Source organism: Callionymus lyra, chromosome 3 (genome assembly GCF_982586985.1).
Source record: "Callionymus lyra chromosome 3, fCalLyr1.hap1.1, whole genome shotgun sequence".
In the NCBI taxonomy this organism is placed as follows: Eukaryota; Metazoa; Chordata; class Actinopteri; order Syngnathiformes; family Callionymidae; genus Callionymus; species Callionymus lyra.
In genome coordinates this window covers 17,099,288-17,116,697 of record NC_141820.1, presented here as the reverse complement: position 1 = coordinate 17,116,697, position 17,410 = coordinate 17,099,288, and the positions used below count along the sequence as shown (strand labels likewise).

General features: G+C 42.6%; 1 protein-coding gene across 9 annotated transcripts; it reads left to right on the top strand.

The window, feature by feature from the left end:
- The first annotated feature begins 746 nt into the window (after window positions 1-746).
- On the top strand, window positions 747-17,363 carry ubap2l (ubiquitin associated protein 2-like). Of its 9 annotated transcripts, none has more exons than XM_087786671.1 (29): window positions 748-873; window positions 2,128-2,254; window positions 2,642-2,719; window positions 3,314-3,424; window positions 4,660-4,834; window positions 5,174-5,455; window positions 5,526-5,571; window positions 5,952-6,064; window positions 6,331-6,390; window positions 6,891-6,943; window positions 7,047-7,132; window positions 7,418-7,595; window positions 7,675-7,870; window positions 7,935-8,269; window positions 8,655-8,827; window positions 9,337-9,424; window positions 9,913-9,943; window positions 10,030-10,225; window positions 10,290-10,356; window positions 10,460-10,781; window positions 11,186-11,274; window positions 11,356-11,409; window positions 11,483-11,564; window positions 12,184-12,401; window positions 12,482-12,587; window positions 14,045-14,170; window positions 15,951-16,018; window positions 16,091-16,285; window positions 16,346-17,363. In XM_087786671.1, exons 2-29 carry the CDS (start codon window positions 2,174-2,176, stop codon window positions 16,439-16,441), a joined length of 3,705 nt encoding a protein of 1,234 aa, XP_087642797.1. In that variant the 5' UTR covers window positions 748-873; window positions 2,128-2,173; the 3' UTR covers window positions 16,442-17,363. The 9 variants fall into 9 exon arrangements, with proteins under 9 accessions (XP_087642794.1, XP_087642790.1, XP_087642797.1 ...); XM_087786670.1 differs by having other exon boundaries at window positions 16,088-16,285; XM_087786668.1 differs by having other exon boundaries at window positions 747-873; window positions 10,033-10,225; window positions 16,088-17,363.
- Window positions 17,364-17,410: the final 47 nt, after the last annotated feature.

Genomic DNA, 17,410 nt, shown 5'->3' with positions numbered 1-17,410 from the left:
ATAATTGTTGGGCACCTAATGAATAAAATCCAAATATGGGTGAACATGGGCCTCCAATCTGTGTTTGATGATCTACTGACTCCTTCAAGAAACATCTTAAGACGTTTTTATTTGTTCAGGCTTTTCATTGATTTTCTGGAACTGCTGTTGTGTTATCAGTTTTATCTTGACCTTTAAAGTATATACTTTATTGAATATTGTTTTGATTGTTTAAGCGCTTTGTGACCCTGGTCTAGAAAAGCGCTATGAAAAAAAAAATTACTTACTTACTTAATTACTTACTATATTATATCTATCTATACTTTTAATATATTGCTTTTTATAGTGTTGATAATATTGAATCTAAAACAAAAAATTGAATAAATATAACACTTTAGAATAAATTGCACTTGAATGACTTCCATCCCTCACACTTATTCAGTCACGAGGATTAATAGATGATACGATTGCGTTAAAAACTATGACATTTATTCACTTTTATTCAACACTTCTGATGTGTTATTGTATTGTGTATTCCCACTGGAAAGATAAGGATAATGAGACGTTCCTGATCCGGAGTGGCCCGGTCTGTCCCATGGTCTCCTCACGTCTCTGATGTCCTCTTTTTTTCCTTTTTTTTTAATATGATCCTTAAACATATAGACAATTAAACTGTATGATGCCAACATGAACACGACCCACCCTCGGCGCCGTCTCACGTGTTTGCTGAAGGATCTTTATCGAGTCCGGCATCAGTCGTCCTGACATGTCACAGCGACGTGGATTTAAAAACCCAACTCTTGATCTGGCATCACATGTTCGTCCACTTTCCTCCAGGCGCGCGTGCACCACGTGACCCCAGCTCTCCGTGGCGTCGGAGTGGAACAGAAACAGGTAAAAATTCACGCTTTGTTTTCATTTTCTTTTTTAAGCCACATGATCCCACTTTCTAGTTTCTGGTCCATCTGCCCTGAGAGACCGACAAGTATCCGGACAACAAGAGCCACTTGTCGGCCGGGTGTAATAGCGGGCGTCTAGTGTTGTGGTTGGTGGTTTGTATCTATTTATTTATTATATTTTTTTGGTCATTTTTAAGCCGCCCTGAGGTGTGATCTGAACCCGCCTTTCTCTGGATGTTGAAGCGTGAGTTTGTGGTTTATAGTCGTGTCCGGTTCTGACAGTGATGTTTGTACTGGTCTCTCTTATGCTAGCGTGGCTAACTAGCGAGCTAACCGTCATCTACTCCAACAACAGCGGACACGGTTCGCGGACACGCACGGCAGCAGGAGAATTAAAAACCGAACAGTTAGTTCTGGTTAATTCCGTTTATTTTTTATTTATTTTTTACGACTAGTTTAATTAGCTGGTTGTTTAGTTTCCTGTCAGCCAAAGCCGGTGGACGCCGCGGCTTCGTATCCGGTTTAACGGGACTCGCGTTAGCTGGTAAGCTAGCGCTAGCTAATGGTCAACTTCCATCGCCATGAGGCGAAGAAAAACCCACGAGATAGTGAAAACCCACGGGGCTGACTTCAGTCTCTTCGGGCTATATTCTGGCTGGTGTGTTGTCGAACCATGTGGCTTGGCTAAGTGGGCTCGGGATAATGTTGGGACAGGCCTTGACGACTAACAGGCTTGTTTATATGGACTAGTCCATTTTTTTTACGTAATGTTTGCGAGACAGTCGCCATTGATGTGTATATATAGGTTAACACTTTCTGAGCTGATGTCCCGATCCAACGATGTCTTTCCACTTGTGTCGGCCAGTCCTGTCATTACACAACATTTTTGCTCACTCGGCTACGTCAAGGACTGTTGTTGTTGAAGGATGTTGACGTCTTCTTCTAAATGTATACAAATCTCCAGCTTAAAAAATGAAGACGCTGTCAAAAAAGCTGGAGCTGTTTTCCTGGAAAACACTGCAGTGCATTTTCTACTCGGAACAAAAATCAGTTTAAGGAAGTAGTTGCCAGTGTGTATCATACATCACTGTTTGTATGACAAACAACCTTGTACCTGTCAGTTGACAGACAGTTTACAATGGGCTTTCTTTCAAGTGGATTACATTATTGCTTCGTAGATGATGACTTCATTTCCTGACGTGAGCCTCAAACGGTCGTCTTTAAGAACATGATCTTTCTCTTTTTCCAGGTGTCAATCCTTTGTAAATACTCTTTATTTGTATATACTGTAAATCATGACATCCATGGGCGGAAACCGGGCCCGGGGAAGCTGGGAGCAGACACAGAGCCAGATCCAGCAGAAGCAGAAGCCTCAGGTACTTGTCTCCAGTCACCCTCGCATCACATGCACGTTTATTTGGTGGTCCCTGGTTCAATTTTGAACTGAATTCCGTTCTCAACGCCATTATTTTAAAACAGTTTAAAGGTTACGTTGTGTGACGCACTTGTGAATACGATGAACAAAAATCCAGAGCTCATGACCAAAGTTAATTCATCATACGACCATATCTGCTTCGGATCAGGGAATCGAATTTTAGACATGAAAGTATTGTGTTCTTGATTTTGCATGTTGCATAATTGTAATTCCTTATCGATGATATTCCTTTTCATTTTGTGTAGTCATCTGATACTTGTGCGTTTGTGTTGATAAAAAAAAAAATGGAGAATCTGTCCGTGATGCTAATATTTAATCCTCACAACAGGCCACTGCTGAGCAGATCCGACTTGCACAGATGATATCGGATCACAACGATGCAGATTTTGAAGTAAAGGTCAAACAGGTAAAACATGAATAAACCTTTTCCCTTTTTTAAAATTAGAAATATCTCTGTCCATACATCTTTTGATTTTATTTCTGTTTAATTTTGAAGTGCAAACTCAGCCCGCAGACATATGTTCTTATAAAAAAAGACAATTTACAATGATGTACAACCAAGTATATGTTAATTCACTTTGCCTGAAAAAACAAAGATTTGTGATGAGTAGTGAATGTAAAAAATATGAATATACATAGTCATTAAACGTGTCTACATTATTATTTGTTTGGTTGTAGTTTAAAAATGAAAGGATTGTTAATACCATAATGGCCTAGGAGGCACGCAACTTTGACACTTTGACCCCCAGGTTCATTTATCTGAAATTCAAATCAATTTTAAATAAAAAGGTTAGGTCTTTGGTTCAAATGTTAAATTCTCATAGGGTGACATAGCGCTGTAGACGGCACTGTTACGTGACATTCACAGGAATTCTTCTGAAAGTGAGCACAACTTGTATTATTTTTTTTTGCATTGAAGCTTTTTAGCTGGAATAGAAGCATTTACTTTTAGCAGTAATTAGTGAAGCAAATTGAGCTTTGTTCTGCTTGTGTCTTACAGTTGATCGACATCACAGGGAAGGACCAAGACGAGTCAATGATCGCGCTACACGACTGCAATGGAGACGTCAACAGAGCCATCAATGTGCTGCTGGAGGGTAGCCCAGACACTGTGAGTATTGCTTTGTGCGATGGATCGATTCCTAAATTACATGAATACGCCCAGCAGTAGACGCTGCTCTGGAACCTCTCAGCTAAGTCAGTTGTGGTCCACGAATGACAGTATCTGTATTTGGAGGATGTTTTGCAGCGGCAGGGCTCATTATCACAGTGTTGCTCTCAACAGTATCTACTGCTGCTCACTGCACGACCTTGACTTGGAACAATTGTAAAAGAAATTAAAAAAAAAAAAAAAACTTTCCCATGTATTGAAGACAAAAACTATTTTCTCCATATTTAGTGATTATCTCTTGTTATTATTTGAGCAAACAATTTTAGGGCAAACATGTGTAAAGTAAATTTAACATTTCTTTCTGCACTTTTACAGAGAATATAATAGTTGTTTTGCAACTCAAACCTTTCATTGAATGGTCTTTAATTATAATAGGAGAAGTTGTCTGATTCGATACCTAAAGCTAATTTTCCTGTTACCAATATGAGTTGGTGACAATAAGTGTTTAAAGAAATCCTTAAGTTATTTTTACATGTTGTGTTTATTGAAATGGCCTCAAAGGAATATCAAAATGTTTTCCAACTGACATAAGAACATTCAAATAAATATCTTCACAATAAACATCAAACAAAAATAAGAAACTTACGACATAATCATGCGCAGTTTTATACATTGGCCAATTCAGATTTTTTTTATGTCAAACATCAGTAAAAAATTGACAAGGAAAACTTGTATTTAACGTACGTCATCCATTACATACTTTATTTTTATTTTCTGCAAACTATATCTTGTCGAATCCAAAAATAATGTGATCATTAAGTTAAACAAACATTACATTTAGTCAATACCTGTTAAACTTTCATACACTGATTACATTTTTTTTTTAAGTCAACCGTTTAACAGCCGTCAGTAATTAATAACAAGTGGTATTTGATGGCAGTTTGATATATATGACTTTGAATCTGCAAAACTTTAAATAGAACTTGTCAATTATATAAAGAATAGAAATAAATACCAGCATTGTGACAACCCAAATATGCCTGAACCTGTCCTCCATGTTATTGATTCTAAATCACTAATCTGTTTTAAAAAGATGGCAGAGTAACAACATTTTTTGCTGTAAGAAGTTTCTTTGCTGCTATCGTTAAGGTTTTTAAAAAAAAATGTTATTCTAATGCTTTTACGTGATTATATCGGCCTAATGCATATTCATGATCTGTGTTTTTGCTTCTCAGGACTCTTGGGAGATGGTTGGGAAAAAGAAAGGTGTGTCGGGTCCAAAGGAGACTAACCAGGTGGAGATGGCAGATGAAGGAAAAGACAACAGGGAGAAAAGTGAGAAAGATGTAGCGCGTCGCAGAGGAGGCGGGGCTCCTCGGAAGACCCGTGGAGCCAGCAGAGGACGAGAGTGTAAGTCTTATCGCTTCCCCTTCTGTTCCTATTGATCGGTCTAGCACCTTAAATGTCTCCCTGGGTACTTGATCGTGTACCAGCATGAAAATGGTAGTGCTGATAAAGAACCAATGAATCCGAAATTATTATGATATCATGTTTCTATTGCGCCATATTTTCAGGACAAAGTAATAATATGCTTTTATGTAATACTTCATTCCATTAGAACAAGTCAGTATAAGGTTAATATTGAAAAGAAAAAAAATTGGAGAAGACTGAACACAAGTCTGGCAGACACACCCGTCTGTCTTTACTGTTGGTGTTTGATTATTGAATCCTTTCATACTATCTTCCTAGTTCGTGGTCAGGAAAATGGCCTGGAGGTGGCGAGAGCTGGAGTGCCTGGAAGAGGAAGTGAACGAGGCAGCGAACGAGGCAGCGAACGGGGCATTGAACGGGGCATTGAACGAGGCAGCGAACGAGGCAGCGAACGAGGCAGCGAACGAGGAAGCGAACGGGGCAGCGAACGGGGCAGCGAACGGGGCAGCGAACGAGGCAGCGAACGAGGCAGCGAACGAGGCAGCGAACGGGGCAGCGACCGAGGCAGGAGGGGACGAGGAAGAGGCAGGGGGACTGTCGGTAAGTTGAGATGACTTGAGAGTAGTTTTCAGCTCCAAATCTTCTCTTAACTTGAGACTTGCTCTTTTAGCGGTACCTGGGAGACGAGGAGGCCGTTTTTCAGCCCAGGGCATGGGGTAAGACAACACCTATGTTGGCTAAAACCAAACAGGCTTTTGTGCCACTCTCACTTGTTACCATGGTCACAAAGAAGCAGGACCCGAGTCCATTGTTCAGCGTTAAATCCTCAATAAGGGACTCAGCTTTGCAAATATTACTTTACTCACTAAGTGACCACATAAAAGAGGTCACAATGTTTTGGTTTATTTATCCAAACAAAGAGTTTATGTACGTTAAAACCTTTATGCTCCGAGCAGAAAACCGAAAAATTGAAGCTCTTTATTTAGGGAACCATCACTGATGGTCACCGTTTTATTTTCTGTGCGTCAGTGAAGTTCACAAGCAAATGGTTTCTGTAAAAGCTCGGCTCAACTGACTTAGTCTTTGTTCTCAACAGAACATTCAACCCTGCTGACTACGCAGAACCTTCTCAGACTGATGAGTCGTACGGAGGGAGCAACACCTGGAACAACACGGGGAGCACGGAGCCGCAGGATGAGGAGGGCCAGAGTAAGTCCACAGATCTGAAACCATCATGAACGTATTCATTTAATATTTACTAAAACTGCACCAGGTAGATTTCAGTCATGTTGTGTGCAGCTTAGGACTGATGCGCCAACAGAAAGATGCAGAGTCGAGTTTATTTATGTTGTTTCTGTGTTCCACGGTTTTATCTAAAGTTTCTTAGCTTCATGAGCCCCTGCTATCAACAAATGGAATGTGCACCTTTTTGATCACACTTTGTTCATTGTTTAAACTGTTTAAATTGTTTCCAGGGTTGGAATACCCTCCTACTGAGGGAACCAATTACCCACCCAAGTTTGACTCGGCTCCTGGTATGTGTTTTTTTTGTTGGCTCTGTGACTCTTTGCATGTCATCATAATACAAACTGACACAACTGTGACATGTCCATGTTGCTATGAGGATGAACTACTTTTAAAGGAAGTATCAATGAACATGAACTACTTTTAAAGGAAGTATCAATGAACGTATAACGTTTCAAGTATCATATTTTTGAAGGACATTTTTAAACAAAGCTCTCTATGGTCTTTGCACGAACTAGTAACCCTTACGATGTACAAGCGTAATGACATTTTATTGACAATAGTAACCAGAGTAACAAGACAAACTCTTAAAACCATTTTTATTTTTAATTGTATAGTAGTGTCAGCTATGACTTTAAACAGTCTTTAAAAATAAACTTGTTGGAAGCAGAACATTATTTCAGTGACGTCAATAAAAGGGTTTTATTGAGGTTTGTGTTTCATCTGCATCTCTGCGATTGCTCTGCAAGACTTCCTCTGACCCGTTGGTGCTGCTCTAATTTTTCCACAGGAGCCTGGAGGCCTCCGACAGAGGAGTGGGGCACTGAGGACTGGAATGAAGATGTATGTAGTCCACAGTTAATCCTGTTTAGTTTCCACTCAAAGCTGAGCTGTGTGTTTCTTGAAAGAAAATTGAATCCATGTTTGTCCTCTTGTACTTCTGCAGCTGTCAGAGACCAAGATTTTCACAGCTTCCAGTGTGGCAACGGCTCCACCCCCTAAAGAGAATGTTACCATCACCAAAGGCCAGAGGTGACCACAAGTTTTTTTTTAAACTATTGGGGTTTACTTTTTACTGGTGATAAAGTTTTATGGTGCACACACAACTTTCACGTTTAAACGAGAGAAAGGAGGATTTTAATAAACTATTTCTGCCTCCTTCTTACTAATGGATTTACTCATTGGATAAATATTTATTAAGCACTTGGGGCCCAGAGTCTAAAATGGGTTTATATTTATACAATAAGGTAATAAAAAGGTTCTTAAATGTAATGTTTGTCCATCTGTGTGTATTATTGAATGTAACGCCTGTTGCAGGATTGATCTTGCGGTGCTTCTCGGGAAAACGCCCACCTCCTCCACAGAGACTGAAAACCCATCCATGGATTCCAACAAGCCTCCTTCCATGCCCCAACCCATGGTTTTTAACAACTCCAAGCAAGGAGGGCCGCATTCCCAGGCGCCCTCTAGCGCCACCTTCTCTCAGCATAACATGGTGAGCTCATTATAAACTGCATTCTCCAGATACACGGTTGCATGCAGGACAGATTTGATGTATTGTTCTGCATCAACAGGTTAGCATGTTGAGTAAAGGCTTCAGTGAGGTGGGAGACCCTAAAAGCGGTACCACTGGATCCACCGGCTCACAGTTCCTGGAGCAGTATAAAACGGCACAGGCTCTGGCCCAACTTGCCGCCCAACATTCCCAGTCTGTACTTCACAGCACAACACCGTCATCCTGGGAAACCAGTGGTACTCTTGGACAGTATGGTGAGGAGGCGTCTGAAGTGTTTTATTCTTGGCATGATAAAATGACGACAATTTGTCTTGACAGATATGAAGTCTGCGCCAGATTCTACGGTCCATGGTTCTTTCCCAAAGCGACAGCCCTTCCAGGCTCCTACGTCGACGTCGTCCATGTTGGATGTTTTCCTGCAGGATAAAGGCCTGCCTCCTTCATCGTCCGTCTCCTCAACGCCGTCTCAACAGACGTCATCCTCCGCACACATGGTTCCGCCTCCTGCCTCCTCACTTGCCAAGATGGTTGGAGTCCCGTCTTTAGGTCACAGAGTCTCCCCCAGTTCTTCAGACACCCAGGGCTCAAGTCCACTGCCTCTACAGCAACACAAGCTCAAACAGCAGAAGAAAAGGACAACGATCAGCACCAAAGTAAGACATGGAGTTTGTTGGAACTCTTTCATGACTGCAGCGTACTTGGGTCGTCTGAGCTTATTTGAATTTATGGCTGGTGGATTATTAAGAATGTGCTAAGAGTCTGTGTTCTTGTCCATTATTTAAAGGATACATTTTCAAAATTGTAATTTATTCAACATTTCTATATGTTTTTGATTGTGTAAACCAGTTTCAATAGAAAAACTGTACTTAATAACATAGTATGAACTCTAAAGTGACTTGTATAATGATGTGATTATAAATTACTATTATATATTTATAATGATGACAAAATAAGACTCCAGGAGTCTGTCTTGATGACGGTGGTCCAGAGCACTTGGGGTTTAAAGGGTTAAAAAGCTCTCGTTTTCTTGATCTGCAGATTCCTGCTATGGCTGTGGAGATGCCTGGCTCAACAGAGATCTCTGGCCTGAATCTTCAGTTTGGGGCACTGCTGTTTGGGTCAGAACCAGTTCTCCCCGAGTATGAGTCCGCCACTTCGACCACAACCCCAGTCAACCAGGTTCAGAACAGTCTCTACACCAGCCCTGGCAGGTTAGTGTGACTTCACGCTTGTCATACAGTCGTGAAATGCTGCTCACAAATGCAGCACTTGTGATAGTTAATTTTAAAGTGCGGGTGATGTAATTCTCCTTTTGGGTAATTTAGTATTCATATGTTTCGGAAAATATACGTTGTGTTCGCGTTTTAGTGAATTTTAAAAGATGTGTAGCGTAGATCGCATTAAAACGTCACATACCTGAAGTGAGAGAGATTCTCAATCTTTCATGCATCATAAGTGAATAGCCAGCTATTTTGTTACAGCTGGAGATTAAAGGTATCCATGGTCTTTGAGGGAACTTTATGTTCAATTGCCTTCTGATATTGCCCTTTTTTTTTTTTTTTTTAAGAGTTTGAGAGTCGGGGAATTTTTCATAATGGTGATATTTCACATAATTATTGGGTCAAACGTGCTATTTACCACTCCACCTGCACTTTAAGCTTTATTATTTTACAACAACAAAAATACTCAGTGTATCCAATCCTGCTCTTTCCCAATTCAGCCAGATGGACATGTACGATCAGAGGACTACGCAGACTCGGCGGTACACTCCCGTGTCATCGTCCCCTCAAAAGGACCTGCAGTCCAAGGTTAGAATATTGATATTAAATATCTTTGCTTAAAGTAAGATACATTATTAGAGTTGCCAAAATACCTGTTAACCCATCCTGAAGCTTTTACCCAGTGATGAACATGTAGAAGATTGTTTTATCACCGTCACACAGACTGTTGATTAGAATAATCCTAAAAACTGTAAATGGATTTTCATAGGCTCACTCATTCTTTTAAATTAAGGAATGTTCTGAAGGGGTGATGTGGCTTTTTCCTAATATCTCAGCCACACAGTTTGATGCTTGAATGTAACTATAACTATATGTATGTTAGTCTGTGTATGTACTGAAATTTATTTAGTTTATTTGGAATAACATGTGTGATATCCCTAAAGGAAAATCAAATTGGCATAATAGAACATTTAGGAAAGTTATTTATTTAGTTCTATATCAATATGATTTTATATATTTGAGGATTATTTAAATGGTTTTAAAAGTTCCACATTTTCTTTCATTTTTCTTTCCAGAATGGCTATAGTTCAGGCCCGTCAGTGGATGGTAAGTGTTGGTCATTTCATCATAATCTGTGTAGATGAAGGATGTGACCACTGACTGACTGACCGTCCGCTCGCGTGTTGCACCAGCAGCAGGCTCTGCAGTGTCGGTCAAGCCGGCCTCTGATTCAGTCTCGGCAGTTGGAGTCTCCAGCATCGGCACTTTGACGGACAGCTGCTCAGGACCGTCGTCGTTGTTGACCACGTCCAGTCAGACGTCGCTCAGTACACTCGGGCACAGTGAAGACATGGCCCCCAACAACATCCCCCCTCCTCAACACAACAGGTGGGACGCACTTGTTTCATCGCAGTACTGTACGTGTTCTGATGTCTGATATGTGTCCGAGCAGCTCCTACACGTCGCAACAGAGCAGTCTGGGATCTTCAGCAGTTCGAGCATCCAACGCCAGCTTGATGGTGAGTCAAGATCTTCTCGTGTTGCTTGTTTCTCCGTGACAACCAGGAAATGGATTTTGTTTCTTGTTGGTGAAGTCATCACTCTCTTCTTGCACCTCCACAGCACCCCAATGTGGACGCAGACTCCAACCTCCACCCTTCCTACTCTTCTTCAGTCTCTGCTGTGCAGTCGTCGTCAGTCCCAGCTTCTTCAGCCGTGGCAGTGCAGGTGTCTTTAGGCGTCCCTCAGCCCTCCTCTGTTGCGACTGCCCCAGTTTCAGGCCCCTCGGGTCTTGGCCCCGTCAGTCACCTGGCTGTGGGACTCAACAGTGCCTCCATGGCTGTCCCATCTAACGTTGCTGCAACACTCTCCATGGCCTCCACGACGTCCAACATTCCTTCATCGGCAACGTCCTTACCTACACGGAGCTCCATAGCGTCCTCAGGTGACCTCAACTGCCCCCTACTGGTCTGTTTGAGTGGCTGCGCTTGATTTATTCTCCAAAGTATGCAGATGTAAACTTTGGTGTATTTGAAAGGCGGCATGAGTGCTATAAAGAAATGTTTGTTTTTTTCCAATATTCTTCTTTATCATGATATTTTTTCATCTTAAATCTTTAATCTGTTAATGTTTAGTAAGCTTTGCATTATTCCCAATTTAAGAAAATAACCACCTGATAACTTCATTCAAGTAGAACAGCTGGGTTAGAAACTGTATCTTTTGTGTTTGTCTATTTGAATCTCACCTGGCAAAAGTGACATGATTATCAATTCAATTTCTGTTAACATCTATTTCAGTGTTCTTCTCGAATTTGCTTCTGTAATCCTGATTTAATTTCTTCACAAAAAGGTAAAGCACCTCCCAACCTGACACCTGGCGTCGCTCCCCTCCTGCCCAATCCTTACATCATGGCTCCTGGACTTCTTCACGCCTATCCGGTAAGTTAAACAGACCCGATGTTCTCTCTAAAGCAAATGTTGTGGATTTTCAATGTGATGATGGTGACGGGTTTGGTTCAGCCTCAGGTGTACGGATACGATGACCTGCAGATGCTGCAGACAAGAATACCACTGGTGAGATTTTAAACGGTAAAGGTCTGACCAGTAAGTCGGTGAAAAATTAACCCGCAACTCTTTATTTTTGAAGGATTATTACAGTATCCCGTTTGCAACCCCAACAACTGCACTGACAGGTCGAGAAGGCAACTTGACAAATAACCCATATTCAGGTGAGTCCAACTCTCCGCTTGCAGATTTGGATAATCCAAGAAACTCACCCATGGATCCAGCTCGGTACATGTTTAAGAATATTTGTGGCCTTCAAACAATATGACTGTAAGTCTGTTTGGGATGTGCCACTTGATCAAAACATCTTAGCTTGAAGCTCGACTGTTAAATACTGTTAATATACCATAAATCATTTCACAATTGTGTAACTTCAAGAGACCACAGCTCAATTTTTAACTCGTACTTTGAGACATGACACATCAGTTCTTTTACAACAGCAATGGTATGTTTTTGGATCAATTTCAAAGGTTTTTTAAATCAGAAATTGTGGCTTAAGATTTTTTCATTTTGGATTCAACTCCTCCCTTTGCACTTTGTTCTTTTTAGAGCTACAGTGAAAATGTAAATATAGCTTTGAAGCAGGATAACTCCAGAATGAACACATTGTTTCTGGCTTCACCTAGTGTCACAAAAGGGTAACGAGAGTCCTGGAACCTCTCCCTCATTTGCCACATGTGCATTTGTTTACGAACAAATTTGAATGACTTGTTTATCATTCATGGGTCTTGTCCTCGATGAGTTTCTTGTTTTAACTGCTTTTCTTTTCTTCTGCACCTGTAGGTGATCTATCGAAGTTCGGTCGAGGTGATGCATCGTCTCCAGCTCCGGCCACCACGTTAGCTCAGACCCAACAGAGCCAGAACCAGACCCATCACACCGCCCAGCAGCCCTTCCTCAACCCCGCCCTGCCGCCCGGCTACAGCTACACCAGTCTGCCGTACTACACTGGCATGCCGGGCCTGCCCAACACCTTCCAGTACGCACCAGCCGTGTTCCCGGTGAGCGTTTCGAGACTTGGTTTGGTGGACTGTTTCTCAGGTCGACGAGTGCTCACCAGTTTCTTCTGATCATCCCTAAGGTGGCCCAGACATCGTCAAAGCAGCACGGCGTGAATGTAGGCGTCAACACCTCGGCCACACCCTTCCAGCAGGCGAGCGGCTACGGGTCCCATGCTTACAACACTGGTGAGGCTCTGACAGCAGGTGACTCTGCATGTTCTCGGGGTCACGCAGAGTTTATGGACGACTCCATCTTTCACTCATGATGAGGATCGTTTGTCCCTGAGGACGTGTGATCGATTCCGGTTTCAATTAGGAAGATGTAGGTTCTGGTAACTGCATCCATCGACTTTTTTTAAGACCTCCAAAGGTTTTTCTGTTGTTGGTAAATACAACTCTTGAATATACTTTTCCTTCATGTTGTTTCACTTGTTCTTTTGGAACCGTTGGACCTATAAAGCAATGTTTGTATTTGAACACGGAAGGTAAATCAGGAACTTCAGCTTCAGTCACTTTTCTCTCAGAACCAATCTTAGTCTTGTGTGACTGAATGCACAAGACTGAGAACCTTTAGTCTGCTTGGCTGGTCCTGAGCCTCGTGGTCGCTGAGTTGGATCATGTAAAGGAAGTGAATGACGGGTTTGTGAAGCGTGTTTGAAATGGTGTCTAACACACACACTGGCTTCTTTGCCGGCCTGTTGTGGGTTTGTTGGGAGCTCTGATATGATATGATCTGATCTGATGATGCTCTGTTTGTTGCTGTCTTGCTCACATTTGTGCTGTTTGTGATACGCTCTAGACAAGTTTCACAGTGTTTTGCATTTGAACATAAAACAATGTAGTTTAAATTAAAGTCAGACCTCGTATCTAAATGGCACTGAACAACCTTTTTTTTGTTTGCTATTTAATTACAAATTAATAATGTGGAAACATCTTAGTATTAAAAAAATGTAAAATTCTCTACTGTAAAAATCTGTTGACCTTCACATTTTTGCAATTCCAAGAGGAAACAAATTGAAACATTTAATGAATGAGATTTTATCTCTTACTGTCCGGATTTGTTCAAGTTTTGTTTGTCTTAAATCACTCTAGTGGTCATCGGCTGTCGTCTTGCCTTTGGATTTACATACAGTATATACATAATACATTTTTTATGTTTCATCTCCTAGTCCATGTGTGTCATGGTCCTGTTTCACTCTGCGTTCATCTCAGGTGCTGCACCGTTCATACACAAGTCTGCTCCTCTTTAATGGCGCACACTTACAACACAAACGTTTTTGTTTGCAGTTGAGAAGTGCATTAGGGTCGACACAGGGTTTTGCTGCATCATCTGCTGCTTTCTGCTCATTCTTCACCCTCCTCGCTCACCCCCTCATCTCCTCCCCAAAAGACTTGGCTTGGATTATGTTGCTCATGGTGGCGTTTCATCAGACAATGATTGACGGCTTCGAACTGAAGGAAATTGACTTAAATTTGAACATTTTGAGAAAATGTTTTTAAAAAGATCCTAAATGTTCAGTACATCCAAGAGAGGTCTGTGCTCCTCCATCAGTAGCCGCCATCTGAGCCAGGTCCGCCCGTCCCTCCCTCCTGCCTGGTGTGTCTAACGCTGTGGGCTGCGGCTGTGTGTCTGACTGTTGCAGGCTATGAGGATGTGGGCCAGGCTTCAGGGAGTGGGGATTTCTGTAAGGGCGGATACGGCACTGCCGTCGCCGCCGCTGCTTCCGCACAAAACAAGCCAGCCGGCGCCGTCAGCGGGCCTGGAATGGGTGAGTGCCGCCTCATGCCAAAGTCGATGTGACGGCCTGTGTGTTAGTGGAGCGTTTACCATCGAGCTGTAGTTTGTGCCTGATATGGCTGCGAGTGTGTGAGGGTGAACGGGCCAACAATACACAGATGATGTCCAGCCCATGACCCTCCTTCTGTCGCCCACCATCGTCCGTTCTGTGCTCTCCCCCCCCGAACCCCCACGCCCCCATCTCAGCTGTAGTGGAAACCAGCAACTTCATGTCAGACATCTCGCCTTTTCCTGTGTTCTGTCAAAGCGACACTTCATCTCCATCGACTGTGTTGTCACGTGTCCACGTCAGTTGCTTTGGTGGAGGTTCTGGTTTCCCTCTGGAGTTTGCGCTTCACTCGTTGTCTCTTTGTTTGTCCGAGTGTGACGAGAGCGACGTCTTGAGGCTCCCTACGCTCTTTTAATTGTGTTGTGCTTCGCCAAAAGACCCTGTGGACGCAAAAACACGTCTGACGAAAGATCCTCAGTTAGATTTCTTCAGCCCACAATTGTAGGCGAAATTGATGATGGCAAGAATACTTACTTTCAACACACGAGTCCAATAATGCACTGCAGCAGTTGAAGCTATCCTAGCTAGCGAGTGTTCACATTCTTTAGCTAATCTGTCTGACTCGCATGTCCTTTTTTTTTTTTTTTTTAAGTTCAACGCTCGACTTGCTTTCAGTTCATTGAACATCTATGATCTGTGTCAGTAGACATCAACGTTTGGGAGTTTTCTTGAGCCGTATTTGGAGACTAAAATACATTTTAGTTTTTTAGATCGATCCATTCATAAATTGTTAAAAGAGTTAAATGACTCAAAAAGGCAGCCAAGCAGCATCTTAGCAGGGGAAGAGAGTTTTGCATTTTGTTGTCTAAATTTGAGTCGTAGCGCATTGTAATGTGGCTAAAATATTTTCAGTGTGAACGCGGTCCTATTAAGCGCCGATCAGACACACTCTCACACTTTTAGCTGTGTGTTGTAGTTGTATGAGTTACCTTCTCTTTTTTTTTTAAATGTGTTTGGCTGACTTTCTAAAATGAATTGTTTACTCATGTCAAGCTTCATTTCATCTTTGTTCCTTCATACATAAATGAATGTTTCTGGGATTGATGTAGCGTAACACAACTGACCACAAATATTCACTTGGTAAGATTTTATACACATGCCAAAGTTGAATATTAGACACTTGATGTAAATATACTGTGAGAATAAAGATGTCATTATGGTTCATACATTACATACCGTTTAAAATGGTCTAGTTTATGTGTTTTTATCCTGCAAGTGAAATGCCAAATATTGCTGACCTTAGAAGACGTAGTTTTATGACCCTGGAAGCTGCCGACAGAAAAAGGCCAAAAGTAACGTACAAATGTGAGCGAGACGCACAGCAGATGTTGTTTTGACTTCACGTGTTTTTAAAGGTTGTCCACGTCTTACGATATTACGTGCTTGTGTTTCATCCTGAAGTGGAAATTGTTTGAATGAGTCTAGAGAGAGATTTGTTGGCATGAATGAAAACACGAGAGGATTTTGACCTTCTGCACCTGGATCTTGGGAACTTCTACAAGAAGCTGCTGAGCTTCTGTCACAGTTGTGTCTGAAGATGGACTTGAGGAACGTTCTAGATTTGTTGCTTCATTTCATTGGACTCTGCATCACAATGTTTTAAATCTTGCAACATCCTGACTCTGATCAGTTTAAAGTCACGCCAACACTGACCAACACTTGCATCTGAACGTCCGCCTGACCTTGTGTGTCGCCTCCACAGGAGTCTCGGTGACCTCCAGCAACACGGGGGTTCCTGACATCTCCGGCTCCGTCTACACCAAGACTCAGGTAGAGAGAGAAACCTCGTCGTCTTCTCGCTGCAGTTGTAACAGCGCCACACGTTGTCGTCCTTTTTAGCAGTCTTTTGAGAAGCAGGGGTTCCACGCCGGCACTCCCGCGGGCTCCTTCAGCCTGCCCTCGCCTCTCGGCACCGGAGGACCCATCAACCCCCCTGCTGCGGCGGGCTACGCCCCGGCCCCCTTCATGCACATCCTGACCCCGCACCAACAAGCCCACTCTCAGATCATCCACCACCACCTGCAGCAGGACGGACAGGTAAGATCTCCGTGTCTCTCTGCCTCTTCGTGTGAAGAACCCTCTGGTGTCCCCCCACAGAGCGGCTCTGGTCAGCGGAGCCAGAACGCGTCCATCCAGCAGAAGTCTCAGATCAACAAGTCGGCGTACAACAGCTACAACTGGGGAGCAAACTAACATCCCCCCCCCACCGATGAACCCCCCCAGCAGAAGAAGAAGACGGCGGCGGCGCGAGACGTGATCCCGCCCCACGACACGACCTCCTACTTGCTCCCACCCGGTCTCTTGGTCCAGCAGCACCGAGGGAACAATCTGTGACCGGTTGGACGAGAGGAGTTAAAACGGTTGTAGAATTACCCCAACAAGAGGTAACCATGTGGGACTTTGTCGTCTCCAACCACCCAGTTTTCTTCCACTATATCTAACATAGATATGTTTTCAACAATCTAGCCTTTTTTTTCTTTTTCTGTCCGTCACGTCTTCCTCTTCCTTTTCATCGCTTCCCCCCCTCTTCCCTGACGAGGAGTCAACAAGTCGGGCAGATTTCTTTTGTACCCCTCAACCATGAACCAACACTCCTGGTGTAAAAACAAAACAAAAAAAATCTACCATTGATTTTCTTAATTGCTGTTCAGTGTTGATTATGATTTAGGTTTCAAGGTCCAATACTCTGGTAGAGTCGTGAAGTTTATTTTGTACCAAATATAGATATATTATATATAAAGGCTATAGATGAGCTCGCCGGCTCGGAGCGGGGAAAGTGTATGTCATGTGATTGCGTGCATGTTTGTACAGACGGGAGACGTGGTTTTTACCGTGCTTTACTTTCTGGCCTGGCATTTTTAGTTGTGTTATGAAGAAGCAAACGTGTCGCCTTGTTGGTCCGCTCACTGGACCTGAGAATGATTTTTAAGGCTGATCTGCCTCCCCTCAGCCCCCCATCTCCCTCCAACCTCCCCCCCCCCACCAACAGCGAATACTGACGGACAGAATTGTACTCTGGTTTTATTTGGTCAGTGATTTATTTTTCTTTTTGTACTGTGCATTAAAACAAATGTAAATGGTTCAACTTGTCTTGTACATAAAAACAAGTACTGTAGTCTGTCTGTTCGATGGCTTTTTTTTCCTTCTCAGATCCCTGCAGAC